Below are 15654 nucleotides of genomic sequence, written 5' to 3'. Positions count from 1 at the left end.
GTTTTTGAAGGTAGACTATGCTTAATTAAAGATATATATTGTAAACTCCTGGGCAACCATTAAACATTTTTAAAGAGATTAAAAAGTAAGCCAATAGTGAAGAAAAATAGAATACTAAAAAATACTCAATCCAAAAGCATTTAAAGAGAGAGAAAAAAGAAACAAAGAAGAGATGGAACTTACTGAAAACAGCTAGCAAAATGGTAGATTTTAATTTAAGCATAGCAATGATTTTATTGGGTATAATAGTCCTAGTTACAGAAGAGATTTTCCAGATTAAATTTAAAACAAAACAAAAACCAAGACCCAAATAAATACTGTCTATAAGAAATCCACTTTCAATATAAAGGCAGTTATATTGCCAGGTGTGGTGGCTCACATGTGTAGTCCTAGCACTTTGGAAGGCCAAAGCAGGATTGCCTGGAGCCAGGAGTTCGAGAGTTCGAGACCAGCCTGCTAAACTGCATTTGCTTTGATAGAGAAAGGAACCTGATATGTTACATTTTAACCCATTTGTTAGCTGGTTAGTGTATATATTTTTAAATTTCCTTTCTATCACATTCCAAGGAATTTTCTTAAGGGGAGATCATGTAATAACATTTTCTAGAGTCTTCTGAACTGAGGAGGGGGACACTCATTTGTATTTTGAAGCCCAGATCTGTCTTTGGTCCTATTTATGGTCTTGTTAATGCTATTTGAGTTTAGGCAGCCTAATTTATCTGGGATGAAGAATGATACTGCATGTTTCTCTAGTGGTAGAAGAATTCATAATGCTTTCTGATAAAGTATGTGGGGGTAGAGGGTGTCAACCTAAATGTCTTAAAATATCATTAAGTTGAAGATTTGGGAAGAAGTTATATGGTGGGCTATAAAAAAGGTAAGTTGTGTTCCTTGGTTAAGTTCTGTTAGAGGTCAGAGTTCTCAACTTATTGGTCTTCATAATATGTTGAAAGAGAAAAGAAGGGTGCTTAAATATGGTGGGAAGGCCAGGCATGGTAGCTCAGACCTATAATCCTAGCTCTTTGGGAGGCTGCAGCAGGTGGGTGGCTTGAGCTCAGGAGTTCAAGACCAGCCTGGGCAACATGATGAAATCCTGTCTCTACAAAAAATTTAAAAATTAGCTGGGCACAGTGACATGTGCCTGTTGTCCCAGCTACTTGGAAGGCTGAGGCAGGAGGATCACCTCAGCTTGAGGGGGTGGAGGTGAGGCTGCATTTAGCTGTGATCATGCCACTGTACTCCAGCTTGGGTGACAGAGAAACCCTGTATATAAAAAAAAAAAAGAATTGAAGTATCAGGGTGTCATTTAAAATGTGGAATATTCCTGTAATTCACATTCATGGAGTTAAATTTTATACAGGTATAACTCAGGCTGTCATTATGTAAAAATAGCTGAAAAATCAGATTACACATTTCCTAAATACTGATTTGTTTTTTGAGACGTAGTCTCCCTCTATTGCCTAGGCTGGAGTGCAGTGTCAAGATCTTGACTTACTGCAACCTCTGCCTCCCAGGTTCAAGCGATTTCCGGCTAATTTCTGTTTTTTTTTTTTTTTTTTTTTTTTTTTTTTTTTTGAGACGGAGTTTCGCTCTTGTTACCCAGGCTGGAGTGCAATGGCGCGATCTCGGCTCACTGCAACCTCCGCCTCCTGGGCTCAGGGAATTCTCCTGCCTCAGCCTCCTACGTAGCTGGGATTACAGGCACGCGCCACCACGCCCAGCTAGTTTTTTGTATTTTTAGTAGAGACGGGGTTTCACCGTGTTGACCAGGATGGTCTCGATCTCTCGACCTCGTGATCCACCCGCCTCGGCCTCCCAAAGTGCTGGGATTACAGGCTTGAGCCACCGTGCCCGGCTAATTTCTGTATTTTTAGTAGAGATGGGGTGTCACCATGTTGGCCAGGCTGGTCTTGAACTCCTGACCTCAAGTGATCTGCCAGCCTCAGCTTCCCAAAGTGCTGGGGTTACAGGCATGATAAATAGTGATATTTATAAGAAAGATGACGGTTCATAGAAACTACTTAGATTTATGAACTGTATTATAGTAGTCAAAATACAGGTACTTTTTACTCTTTTTTAAAACGTACTTTCAGTAATGTTATTATGTAGCATTTTCAGTTGGAAAGGAATTAACCACTCATTTTTCTAAAGTGAAGTTTGAATTTTAAAATCTTATCAATTACTGACCATCTTTCTCAGTCAGTAATTGAGAAATATCTATAGACAGAGAGTCTTAGGCATATACTCTTAGGCTTCTGCCAGAGGCTGGACTTTTGTGAAAATTGGACCAATAGGGAAATTTATCTACTCTCCCTAGAAGATCTCTGTACTCAACCTACATTCCTTAACTCTTTATTTCCCTCTTACAGTCAGGGATTTTGGGCTTGGCCTCTGGTTGTGATTGAGTAATCCTATGTTACCTATGGAATTGTCTCCTTCCTTTTCTTTCTAGGAAGTGCATTTTCAGCTGAGCACCTCAAACTTCAACTCCAGAAGGAATCCCTAAATGAGCTGAGGAAGGAGTGCACTGCAAAAAGGTAAGTGCACACTGAGAAGCATTGCTGTGAGTGTTGAGTTTACTGTGAAGATGGATTTGAACAAGTAGCGTTCTTTAAAACTGCTGGTATGAATTTGTAGTTCATACAGCTTAGTGCCACATTCATTTATTCAACACATATTCATTACACACCTACTGTGTGTTATGCACTGTGCCAGAGGCCAGTTATAAAAGCGCCTAATATGTAGTTTTAATCAGAAACATGAACACTATTTGACTTTCTCAGGCCACAGCATCATGGTTTAATATTTGAATTTCTTCCTCCTGTCTTCTATATGTGGTTTAGCTTATAGATCTTTTTAAAATATTTTTTTTCAGATTTACTTCTGCTTCTTGTTAGCTCATTTGGATTACTTTAACAACTAGATTATCTCCCTAACATCAGTTTCTTCATCTTTCCAGATTGTCCTCTGTGCTACTATCAGACCTTTCCTCTTAAGAATACTATTTTTACTTTGTTTTTTTTAATTTTTTTTTAATGTGGAGAAACATATTCATTCATTCATTCATTCTTTCAGAGACAGGGTCTCACTCTGTTACCCAGATTGGAGTGCAGTGGTGCAATCATAGCTCACTGTGGCCTCAGACTATAAGTTCTAGACCCAAACTTACGGCCTCAAGTGATCCTCTGCCTCAGCCTCCCAAAGTGTTGGGATTACAGGCATGATCCATCATGCCTGGCATTTTTATCTTCTTAATATGATGATCCTTTTGCTTAACTTTCAAATAGCCTTTAATAAATGGGCACTATGCAACTGAAGTTAATTTTAGTCACTCTCCCAGCATTCATTTAACAGATGCTAATAGTTTTTTTTTTTTTTTTGGAGACAGAGTTTCGCTCTTGTTACCCAGGCTGGAGTGCAATGGTGCGATCTCGGCTCACCGCAACCTCCGCCTCCTGGGTTCAAGCAATTCTCCTGCCTCAGCCTCCTGAGTAGCTGGGATTACAGGCACGCGCCACCATGCCCAGCTAATTTTTTTGTATTTTTAGTAGAGACGGGGTTTCACCATGTTGACCAGGATGGTCTCGATCTCTCGACCTCGTGATCCACCCGCCTCGGCCTCCCAAAGTGCTGGGATTACAGGCTCGAGCCACCGCGCCCGGCACGCTAATAGTTTTTATCTTCATTTTTTCCAACACATGCTTAATTCATTGGTACCTCTGTTCTTTTGCTCATCTTCACTCACTATTCCTGGAAAGTCCATCCACCTGCACTTTTCTTCAAAAGCTTTAGCAGTTGAGGATTAAAAAATGCTAGACCTAGAGAAAACCATAGAGAATATCTATTCTAATTCTCTCAATTTGCAGCTAGGAAGGCAAGGCTCTGGTAAGTTCCTGTTTGTCCAGCCCACTAGCAAAGCCAGGACCAGATCCCATTATGTCTTCAATGCTGTTTCAATAAGAAAAAAAAACAGTGATTTTTGCGCTGTTACACACCACTCAGCACAACACTGTTGACATTAGATTTTCCAGCAGACCCTCATTGTATGTCTTATAATTTAATTCAGTTCTCATTCTGTCTTCCTGCAAATAATATCAGCTGCCACAGATTAAGATCTTATTCCCGCAAGACTGCCTCACCACCACATCAGATGCCAGTTGCAAGCCCCAGGTTGTGACCTGTGCTTCTGATTGACCTGCTTTAAATAGGGTTTCCCATAACCCAGTCCTTGATTTGATTCATTTGCTAGAGCAGCTCACAGAATACAGAGGAACATTTACTTAACCCTTACTGGATTATTATAAAGGACATTACAAAAGATCCAGATGAACAAGATGGAAGAAATGCATAGGGCAAGGTATGGAGGAGGGAGCATGGGTTTCCATGCCCTGTCCATGCGTATCAATCTCCAGACACTGCCACAGTCTGGAAGCTCATTAAATCTTGTTGTGCGAGAGTTTGCATAGGTCTCAAGCTCCAGCCCTCTTCTCAGAGGTTGGTGGATGGGGAAGAAAGTCCAACCCTCTCATCACTTGATCTTTCTAGTGGCCAGTTCCATCCTGTCTAGGAGCCCTGCCTTAAGTTATCTCATTAGCAAAACTCTGGTGTGATCAAAAGGGGCTCATAATGAATAGCAAAAGACACTTTTATCACTAAGGAAATTCCAAGGGTTTTTAAGTGCTCTGTGATAAGAACCAGGGAGAAAGATCATATATGTGTGATATCATATCACAGTGCTCTTTGCATTATACTATAGTTTTTTTACACTTTGACGTACAGTTTCTCCTAAATTTCTTTTGTTCTTAAATTCTTGACACAGTTGATCGGACAACTTATTTTACAGGTATTTTATCTGTTGGTCGTGTTTCTTAAGTAGTGTAAGAGAAGAGCTGGTGCCAGACACAGTGCCTCATGCTTATGATCCAAGCACTTTTGTAGGCTGAGACGGGCAGATGGCTTGAGCCTAGGAGTTAGAGACCAACCTGCGCAACGTGATGAAACCCTATCCGTACAAAAAATAAAAAAATTAGCCAGGCATGGTTGAGTGCACCTGTAGACCCAGCTTCTCAGGAAACGATCACCTGAGCCTGGGAAGGTCAAGGCTTCAATGAGTCGACATCACACACTGTACTCCAGCCTGACTGACAGAGTGAGACCCCATCTCAAAAAAAAAAAAGAGAGAGAGAGAAGAGCTGGGTAATCTCATGTTATAGCTTTTTGTTTATTTGTTCTTTATACGTTTTTTTCTCATAGTACAACATGTTGGTTTTTGAGTTAATTATATGTAATTGTGAGTGAAATATAGACTATTTCTTGAGGAAATACTATCCAGATCTTTCTTGAAATCAAATTGGCCTCATTAAATTGACTATGAAATCCTGGTCAGATTACTCAGATTCTCCAAATATTGTTTCCTTGTTTGTAAATAGGTATAATAATATCAACTTACTAGAGTTGTTATAATAACTAAATATGGCCATTTGTAGATGCCAAGTGAATGATTACTTGTGCCCTTTACATTTCTTTTTTTTCAAAGACAATGTCTTTTTCTGGTGCCCAGGCTGGAGTGCAGTGGTATGATCAGAGCGTGCTGCAGCTTCAACCTCCCAGGCCCCAGCGGTCCTCCTACATCAGCCTCCCAAGTAGCTGGGACCACATGCATATGCCACCAAACCTAGCTAATTTTTTTGTATATGCCACCAAACCTAGCTAATTTTTTTGTTTTTGTAGAGACGGGGTCTTCCTATGTTGCCTAGGCTGGTCTCAAGCTCCTGGGCCTCCCAAAGTGCTGGATTACGGGAGTGAGCCACCACTCCTAGTCCCTTTTACATATCTTAGCATGGTACTGATCACACACAGTAGCATTCAGTATATAGTTAACTTGTTTGATACTATTTAGAGATAGGTCAAGACTTATGGTAGCTATTATTTATGCTTCTACTTCTGAGTTTCTGTGACCTACTACAGATAGTATAATCTTTCTTTGCATTAATTATATGGAAATAAATGTTGCAAAGCATGCAAGTATATATTTTTAATAAATGTATTTTTTTCTTTCCTCATTAGAGAACTCTTTTTGAAGACTAATGCTCAGTTGACAATTCGTTGCAGACAATTACTCTCTGAGCTTTCCTACATTTACCCTATTGATTTGGTAAGTTTCAAATTTTCTGAAAATATTTTTCTTTCTGAAAAGATAATTTCTGTGTGAAATTTCCTCTCAGTGAAAAAACTCATTGCTCTAGGCTTAATCATGTGCTCTGTCATGACTCATTCAGGAGTGAATGTCTATTTCAAACATAGATTTAGACTTGTTTAGCCTTAGGTTCCACAATTTCATTTATATCAGTTTGGTGGTGGGATGTACTCATTGTGTGAAACACTGCCAAATTATTTTTGGTTTCTTTAGGATCTTTTTACATAACCGCATTATCCACTATCACTATTTCTTTTTTTTTCTTTTTCTTTTTCTTTTTTTTTTTTTTTTTTTTTTGAGACAGAGTTTCACTCTTGTTACCCAGGCTGGAGTGCAATGGCGTGATCTCGGCTCACCGCAACCTCCGCCTCCTGGATTCAGGCAATTCTCCTGCCTCAGCCTCCTGAGTAGCTGGGATTATAGGCATGCACTACCATGCCCAGCTAATTTTTTGTATTTTTAGTAGAGACGGGGTTTCACCATGTTGACCAGGTTGGTCTTGATCTCTTGACCTCATGGTCCACCCGCCTCGGCCTCCCAAAGTGCTGGGATTACAGGCTTGAGCCACCACGCCTGGCCCACTATCACTATTTCTAACACATACATGCAGATATATGTGTACTGCTTTAAGAATGTAATTGCTAATTAATCTTCATGTATTAGTGTTAAAGATATTCCTGGGGTAATTATCAGGCTATTAGGTTTTCGAGCCTAGTTTCTTAGAAAGAATGGAAAAAGGAAAACTTTAATAAAATTGATTAGGATTATTTTTCAGACAACGAAATCTGCTAAATTTGATAGTTTTCTTTTTAATGAAAAGTGATTTAAAACACTAATTTTCAGAGAAGAAAGCTAATAGGATTTGAGTTTGCTTATAGAATCTTATTAAACCATTTATATATGTGAATGAACCAAGGATATTTTTATAATGATAATTTTACATGGCTTTTTCCTTGGGCACGATGTCTTAAATGTTATTGTAGAACATTTCAAGTATATATGTAAAGATAGGGAGAGAGTAGAATGAAGTATCATGTACTCATCATCCAGCTTTAACAATTACGATAATACTTGGAGTTTAGAACAGTGTTTTCTTTGAGTCAGCACCAACCTGCTGAATTCTTTGAGATTTGACTTCGAGTTTCTTCACTTTAATTATTAATTTTATTGTTTAATTAAATTCACAGAATGAGCATAAGGATTACTTTGTATGCAGTGTCAAGTTGCCTAATTCTGAGGACTTCCAAGGTATTTTAATTTTTTGTTTTGAAAGATTTGGTATATATTAATGTATGGAAATAGAATATCTTGAAATATTGGTTGCCTAGCACTTTATCCAAAAGTTTTTGGACCTTCTGTTCTTTCCCAATTGCAAGTATCTATGTCAGACTCCCTGATAGGAGACAGAATGTTAGGTCTGATCATTGAAAAATAATTACTGAACCTTATATTAGAAATTTAAAAGAAACCAGTTTTTAAATGGGCTTAAAGCAAATTAGGCAGTAGGGTTCTTAAGAATACAGATAACTGCCTTTCCAATTTTGGTTTGATTTTTATGAAAAATTTGTGTGTAATTGGGAGTAGAGGAACGGCAAATGCTAATCTGTTCAGTCATTATTTAGAAAGTCATTACTGCTGACCTGAAAAGTATTTGAAAATTTAATTTTGTGATGTTTTCATTACCATAGGCTTAATTTGTTATACTATCATTTCTCTTATCTTTTAACTTAAAATAAATAAATAAATAATGTTAACAGTAGTATAGAGTATGATCCTTAGTAATTTCTATATTTTAAAATCTTTTTCCTACTCTTTTTGCAAATAATAATAATATAATTTTTTTTTTTTTTTTTTTTTTTTTTTTGAGACGGAGTTTCGCTCTTGTTACCCAGGCTGGAGTGCAATGGTGCGATCTCGGCTCACCGCAACCTCCGCCTCCTGGGTTCAGGCAATTCTCCTGCCTCAGCCTCCTGAGTAGCTGGGATTACAGGCACGCGCCACCATGCCCAGCTAATTTTTTGTATTTTTAGTAGAGACGGGGTTTCACCAAGTTGACCAGGATGGTCTCGATCTCTCGACCTTGTGATCCACCCGCCTCGGCCTCCCAAAGTGCTGGGATTACAAGCTTGAGCCACCGCGCCCGGCCATAATAATAATATTAAATATTAAATAAATATTTTTAAAATAAATAAATTTTCCAAAGAATATATTTTCTTTGGCATATCAGTAAAGTGATTATTTTTATTGTTAGCAAGTGGGTTCTTTTTCTTTTTTTTTTTTTTTTTTTTTTTTTTGAGAAGGAGTTTCGCTCTTGTTACCCCAGGCTGGAGTGCAATGGCGCAATCTCGGCTCACCGCAACCTCCGCCTCCTGGGTTCAGGCAATTCTCCTGCCTCAGCCTCCTGAGGAGCTGGGATTACAGGCACGTGCCACCATGCCCAGCTAATTTTTTGTATTTTTAGTAGAGATGGAGTTTCATCATGTTGACCAGGTTGGTCTCAATCTCTCGACCTTGTGATCCACCCGCCTCGGCCTCCCAAAGTGCTGGGATTACAGGCTTGAGCCACCGCGCCCGGCAGTGGGTTCTTTTTCTTTAGGCTAAACAATGCTTTTAGGCCTACTAAATATCTTTATAGATTATTCCCAAAGCCAACATATTGTCTACTTGAGAAGTTACCGAAGAAGAGAGCATTGTTAGTTTTGATCAGAACTTTCATTTTCCTATAAACAAGCTGTTGTTATTGGTTGTCATTTAACATCTAAGACTGTTTTAATTTGTTACCCCCTTGGGACCTTACCTGTGAGTGGTTCTCAGAGGTGATGAAAGGAGAGTGATAAACCAGGACTTGGAAGACCTGTGTTCAAGTCCTGATTCCCCTTCTATAAACCATGTAATTTGGGGCAAGTCATGTAACCTTTAATTTCCTAGTTGATTAAATGAACTATTAATTTATGCCCTACCTATCTTATATGATTGTTGTGAAAATTAAGTGAAGTATACCATAGCTATAAATGCATGAGATTTTGCCAGATCTTTAATACTCACAAAAGGAAACCAAAGAATCCTATAAGGAAAATGGTATTCAGTAATTTGCTTGAGACCACAAAGCTAGGTAATAATATAGCTGGGATTTGTTTGGTTTCCATTTCATAGTGCTTCCTCAAATCTCTGTAAGACATTCACAAAAGTGTGCTTTGATGTTAATTTCAGGCGAAGTAGTGGTGTCTTGAAGCCCATGGGGCATCATTTTCCTCATTATTCATTTAGTAACTATATTGAGTACTTGTGTCCCGTACCAGTTTACTGGGATATAGAACATCATTCGTTGAAAAAAAATGTTCGTTGAACACCTAAATGTCAGGCACTGTGCCTTTTGAGGATACAAAGATACAGAAAGTAAACATTTTCTCTCCTTCCATGGAGCTTACTGGGGGAGACAGCCAGTAAGCAAGAAAATAAGTATGTAGCAAGTATTTAATAAAAGAATATGCTGTCACAGAGAATGGAAGAAACTGCTTTAGATAAAGCAGTCAGAGAAGACCTCTCTAAGGAGAAGTATAAAAATTGAAGGCTAAAAGGAGTCCACTGTGCTACAGCTGGGGAAGAGCATTTCTGGGCGAAAGGTCAGGTCAGCAAGTACAAAGGTGATGATGAAGGAGGAATGGGCGTGGTATCTCTAAAAAAAACTCAGGGTGGGGGAATGTGAGAAAAGACTTGTATTTTGGGTAAATCATGTAATCTTTCAGCTTAATTTCTTATAAAATAAGACATGTATATCTGTAATTTATTGTGATGATTGAATGAAATACCATTTGAAACAGCTTTTCATATAGGAAGTACTCAATAAATATAACTGGAATTAGTTGCAAAAGAGAGAGGAAGGAAGGACAGAAAAGACCAGACCTGTGCAGCTGGAGCCTAAGTGCGCGAGGAGAAGAGCTACATTAGAGGAGGCAGGAGAGGACAGCCAGGGCCTTGAGGTCACTGTAAGGAGTTGGTGTTTTATTATCAAGGAAGTAGGAAATGCCTGAGGGACTTCAAGAAGGGAGATGGCGTGAGCTGAGTTAGGCTTTTAGAAGTCACTCTGGCTGCTAAATACGGAATGATTTGAAGCGGGCAGTCAGGGAAGCAGGGATATCAGGAGTGGTGGCCTGATTACTCTGAGATGTTTCTTGATTCTATTTTGTTTTCTTTGAACTTCCTTGTCTCCTTGTTTTCATAGCTTTTGTAGTTATCTACACTTAGAATCCCCAACAAGCTGAATACAGTCTCCCTACCCTTTAATAACTTAGTGTAGTTTTTTAGTGCAGTTGTTAAAAAACAAAATGTGAGATAAAATGAAATAAATGTTTAATTTTATTTTAAGGTCCTATTTATTCTCCATTACCTAAGCAATCACATTTTAAGAAGCACATGCAGTAATATTGGACTTTAAAAATCTTATGTTGGCTGGGCGCAGTGGCTCACACCTGTAATTCCAACATTTTGGGAGGCTGAAGTGGGCAGATCATTTGAGATCAAGAGTTTGAGACCGGCCTGACCAACATGGTGAAACCCTGTTTCTACCAAAAATACAAAAAATTAGCTTGGTGTGGCTAATTTTAGCTGTGGTGGCACATGCCTGTAATCTCAGCTATTTGGGAAGCTGAGGCTTGAGAACCGCTTGAACCTGGAGGCGAAGGTTCAAGCCAAGATTGTGCCTCTGCAGTCCAGCCCGAGCGGCCGAGCGAGACTCTGTCTTTGAAAAAAAAAAAGAAAATCTTATGTTAGTATTCTGCAAGGCACTTCCATTGACTAAATGTATTGAATGCTCTTTGTATGTCATCCATGGTGCCAGGTGTTGAGGGTATGAGATGATTAAGACATTGATCCTGCATTAGTGAGATTACAGTCCAGTTCAGGATACCACATTTGTAATCAAGACAATCAAGAAATACTGAATTAATACTCTGTGTCAGGTGCTTGGAAGTTTATACTAGGTACATGGTACTCAAAAAAGTGAGAATAATTACTTCTATCAGGAGGGGATCAGGAAAATTTTATAGAGAAGATGATGCTTTCACTGACTTAAGAGATAAAATGTTTTCCAGTAGAAAGAGAGTAAGAAGACATTGTAGGCCGGGTGAGTAGAAATATAATAACATAGGCTGGGCGTGGTGGCTCATGCCTGTAGTCCTAGCACTTGGGAGACCGAGGTGGGAGGATTGCTTGTGACCAGGAGTTTGAGGCTGTAGTGAGCTACGATCATGCAACTGCACTCCAGCCTTGGTGACAGAGTGAGAACCCATTTCAAAATAGAATATAAAAAAAGGAAAAGGAATATAATAACATAGAACATGATGTGCTCACATTTGCCCTAATTCTCACAATTGTGAGAATTAACTTCATCTATGAGGAAAGAACCCTAAATTAAAAAAAAAAAAAGAAAAAGAAAATTAAGGCTCAGAGAGATTAATTTTTTCAAGGAGCCATGATAACCAGTGATAAAGCTAAGATTATTCCTGGTCTGCCTGATTCTAAGATTCATATTATTCCTGCCACAATGCAGTTTATTTCCTTGCTTTGAATGATAACCTCTTTAAACTTGTGACAACTTTTTAGTATTCTATAGCAGCTGCTTCTCTGGGAGAGACTGTAGTAAAGGAACTCCAAGCTGGCTATTCTGTGATATTCATGAGACTTTGCTGGGATAGACTTTACACTGCATGGGGTGATACTACCATAGTGCCCCAATATTATTGTGCTTTTCTAAATGGGTAAGTTACTGTTGGAGTATACCAAGGAGACCTGGACACAATGGGAGAAAATTGTCCAGTGAAGGGTCTTCATTTGAGTTTCACTGACTGAGACATTTAGCTTAAAAAAAATGTTTGTGTGTGTGTATTTTTAAGTAATCCATAACACAAGAGCCTTTTGTGGTAATGAGACCCAGATTTCCTTCTGTGTCTGTATCCCTTTATGCAGGCATGATTTCTTGGAAAGGAGAGTCCATATGTCAAACAGTGTCTCATTGAGAACATGGAATGATTCCATAGCTGCTGTGGCAGTGATTAGAGTCTTAAATATTTTGTCCTGTCTGGATCAGTGGGTGCTTGGTTCCTTAACAAATCAGCTGCCTCAGTGATTGGGAAGGCAGGATGGTAAGAGCTTTTAGATCACTTATTGTACTTGGATGCATTTGAATATTAATAGTTTGTCCAACCTATAAGTCAAAGGAACACTTGAATCAATTTATAATGTCACGGCCATTGTGTGTTTGTGGAATTTGTTGTCATAAAAATTACACAAAAGCTGCAGCCTTGAGTGGTTACTTACATTTTTAAAAAATCCAGCAATATTTATTATGAGGAAACTGTGAGTTTTTATTTTTAAGCTCCTTAAAACTTTGTTTGAATTAGCATCTTTTTCACATACCTGAATCTTAGGGTTCATTCCTGTTTCTCCCTGGACCCTTCACTCCTGCTCCAACTTCTCACTCACAAAACTATCGTCTGTGACCTTTCTAACCCCAGAACAAACCTCTGCTCTGCATTAGGTGTTAGGGACGTCGTTAATGCTTACTGGAAAAGCACGCCCTGGAGAGCTGGGTTTTGGCTGTGGCAGGTAAAAAAATCTTTCAGATCTCAGAATGCTGGAAACCTTAAACCTTTTGGTTTTTTAGCTAAAGTGATTGGCAACAGAATGTGACATCTGAGGTTGCATGGCCTGCAATAGCTGTAATTAACCACATGAGCTCACATTTTCCCACTGGAGATTCAGTGGTCTTAGGGTGATGAAAGTGTCTTCCCTACCAGGAGGTGGTTTTCCTTTTGAGGGCATTGGAATACCCTTGAGCCCTATAATGCTTCACTCGTGGTCCTTTTAAAATGCTTTTTAATATAAAGCTTCAATATTGGAAATCTAACACCACAATGTTTAACACTGAGGCCGTGATGGAGCACTATGGCCTGGAATGGGAAACCTAGAATGTTTAATAGGTGGAGTGGGAAGACTTGTGGCAAGAATGGTGAGTGTGAATAACCTGAATCAAAGCTGATTTCCAGTATTATTCAATTTTCAGTGTGTGCTATTTCTTTTTGGTTTTTTTGTTTTTGTGTGAGACTCCTCTTAGAGATGCCTTTTTAATCTTTAAATGTAAGTAAAATTGTTTTGTTCATTGGTGGGAAGTGATGTTAGAAAACTAACTTTTTGCTCTTTTGATAGAGATGTGGATGTAGTCCCAAAATACACAAATACAGTTCTTTAGCAGTCCTCCTTTCATAATATGGAAAAAATATAGATGCTTGAATGTTTAGCATTAGATATTTTTAAAACATTGATAGTTTGCATTTCACCTGCTTGAAAGGCTAATTAAGAAGCCTGCTGCATTCTAGAAGTTCTACAAACCTCTTCTGTCAGGTCATATAGGAAAGGAAAAGCTTTGTATAAAGCACATACAGGGAAGCTGCAAGTTAGCATAGTGTTATTTGTTTTTAGATCTTCCTCTTCTTCTTCCCTCTCCCTCTAAAAGGTGGTTATTTAAAGATCAAGTCCTTTTACTGACAGGAATATTTTAAATTTGATAAACCCTAATCTTTACAGAAAGCAGGAGGCAGAATTCAGTGACCTGGGAAGAAACTCACAGGTCCAGCTGTGACTCCACACCTTTATAGATATTCTGGAGAATTGTGGACACAGTTCTCTCAGTTATTTCACCACTCATAGTTTCTACCTATATGGCTTTGACCAAGCCGTTTATACCACCTGGGTCTCATTGGTCTCTTCTCCAAGTTGGTAGTATCAGACTCAGTGATTGCGGAAGTTTTTGTTTGTTCTATTATTGTATGATAATGAATTTATAACGTAACAAATTTATAATATAAAGTACTTTTAGTCCCTAAGGTATTATCTTTCCTTCTGCTGAAACCCATACATCATAATACCCTACGGTATTATGATGTATGGGTTTCAGCAGAAGGAAAGTGTTGTAGTAGTACTCGAGGTACTTGGGTGGGACTGGGACAAGAAGACATGGTCTCTAAAAATAATTAGGAATCTAGTTAATTAGGGCATGACTCAGTAGTCGGTGGAAAATGACTGCTCTTTGATTTTTTCCCATGAGCTTGTTTTACAAAACAGACTTTCCTTGAGAAGCCCATTTTCTGTTGAGTACTGTGCAAGTCATCGAGGACTCTCAGACATCTTATGTGTTCTTTGCTCTTACTAGAAAACTGTGAAGAAACTAAGGTGGTACATGTGTGTCACGTGCTTGGTACATTCGAGGCTTCCAGGTTAAAAAATCATTATATGTAATATGGAAAACATATTAAGTATAGTTAAAAAATATGGTGGGCACAGTGCACACACCTGTAGTCCCAGTTACTTGGGAGATTGAGGCATGAGGATTGGTTGTCAAGCCAACCTGTTTACTAGCTCTATTACTTTGGAAAGATTCCTTAATCTCTGATCCTTAGTTTCTTTATCTGTAAAATAAATGAAATAGTATTTAAAAGGTGTTTAATTTTACATTGTTAGTGAATGAATGTCATATATAAAGTACTACAGACAGTTCTGGACAGAAAATGTATACACACACATACACACACACACACATATGTGTATACACACACACACACACACACACACACACACACACACACACATATATATATATATGACTATCAAAGAAAAACCAATAGTCCAATAGTCTGCTATGGTAGTTAAGGGTAGAGAATTCACTGAGGAATGCTGTAGTGGCTATAGTGGCATTTCTACCATATTAAGTAGAAAGAGAAAGAATGCAAAAATTTTTATTAGTAATTAAGGTTAAAGCCACCTTTAGAAGTCAGAGAATAGTCAAGCCATGGTCATTGTGATCATTTTGGCCCTTCCTCCCTAGCCAGATGGGATATTCCAGATTGTGTGTTCAGCGTCTTACTGTGTGAGTGTACACACATGCACTTGTGCACTCTTAAGTAAAGCATTTTAGGAATACTGTCTACCAAAAAGATCCTATTTCCTTCCTCCTGGGGGAACTTTAAAACTTTTGATTCTATTGATCCCTGTTCTTATCACATGAATCATCATTTATCACTTAATAGATAGTGGCAGAAATCTGGATAAGTTTAAAAAATGTAATTATCTGTGGCTTTTTGAAAGCTAAATGTTTATGTCTGATTATAGGATACATGCATTTTTTTCCTAGTAATTGCTTCCACCTATATTGCATAAATGGGTTGGTATATGAACAGTGGTTTTTCACCTTTGGTTTTGCTGCTTAAAACATTTTCCCCCTTACCCCACATCAAACTTCATAGGCTTATTTATGTCACACTGCCTTTTTCAATATCAAGAACATGCCGCAGAAGAATGATTATACTATTTCATTTCCCTTTAGAATTAATAATGTTGTAAAATAGTACAACTATATTGCCTAGGAAATTGTTAATGAATAAAATATATAACCACTGTATAGTGTG

General features: G+C 38.3%; 1 protein-coding gene across 3 annotated transcripts in view; it reads left to right on the top strand.

Annotated features, from left to right (window-relative positions):
* UVRAG (UV radiation resistance associated) overlaps positions 1-15654 on the top strand; it is a 302584-nt gene that overhangs the window by 170821 nt on the left and 116109 nt on the right. For all 3 annotated transcript variants that reach the window (XM_074400911.1, XM_010334331.3, XM_003923486.4), the window contains exons 9-11: positions 2453-2537; positions 6067-6154; positions 7384-7444. In XM_074400911.1, coding sequence (XP_074257012.1) covers positions 2453-2537; positions 6067-6154; positions 7384-7444 — 234 coding nt within the window. The remainder of the gene's footprint in view (positions 1-2452; positions 2538-6066; positions 6155-7383; positions 7445-15654) is intronic.

The sequence above is a fragment of the Saimiri boliviensis genome, chromosome 6 (genome assembly GCF_048565385.1).
Source record: "Saimiri boliviensis isolate mSaiBol1 chromosome 6, mSaiBol1.pri, whole genome shotgun sequence".
In the NCBI taxonomy this organism is placed as follows: Eukaryota; Metazoa; Chordata; class Mammalia; order Primates; family Cebidae; genus Saimiri; species Saimiri boliviensis.
The sequence above is the reverse complement of the archived record's forward strand: the minus strand, read 5'-3'. Positions and strand labels throughout refer to the sequence as shown.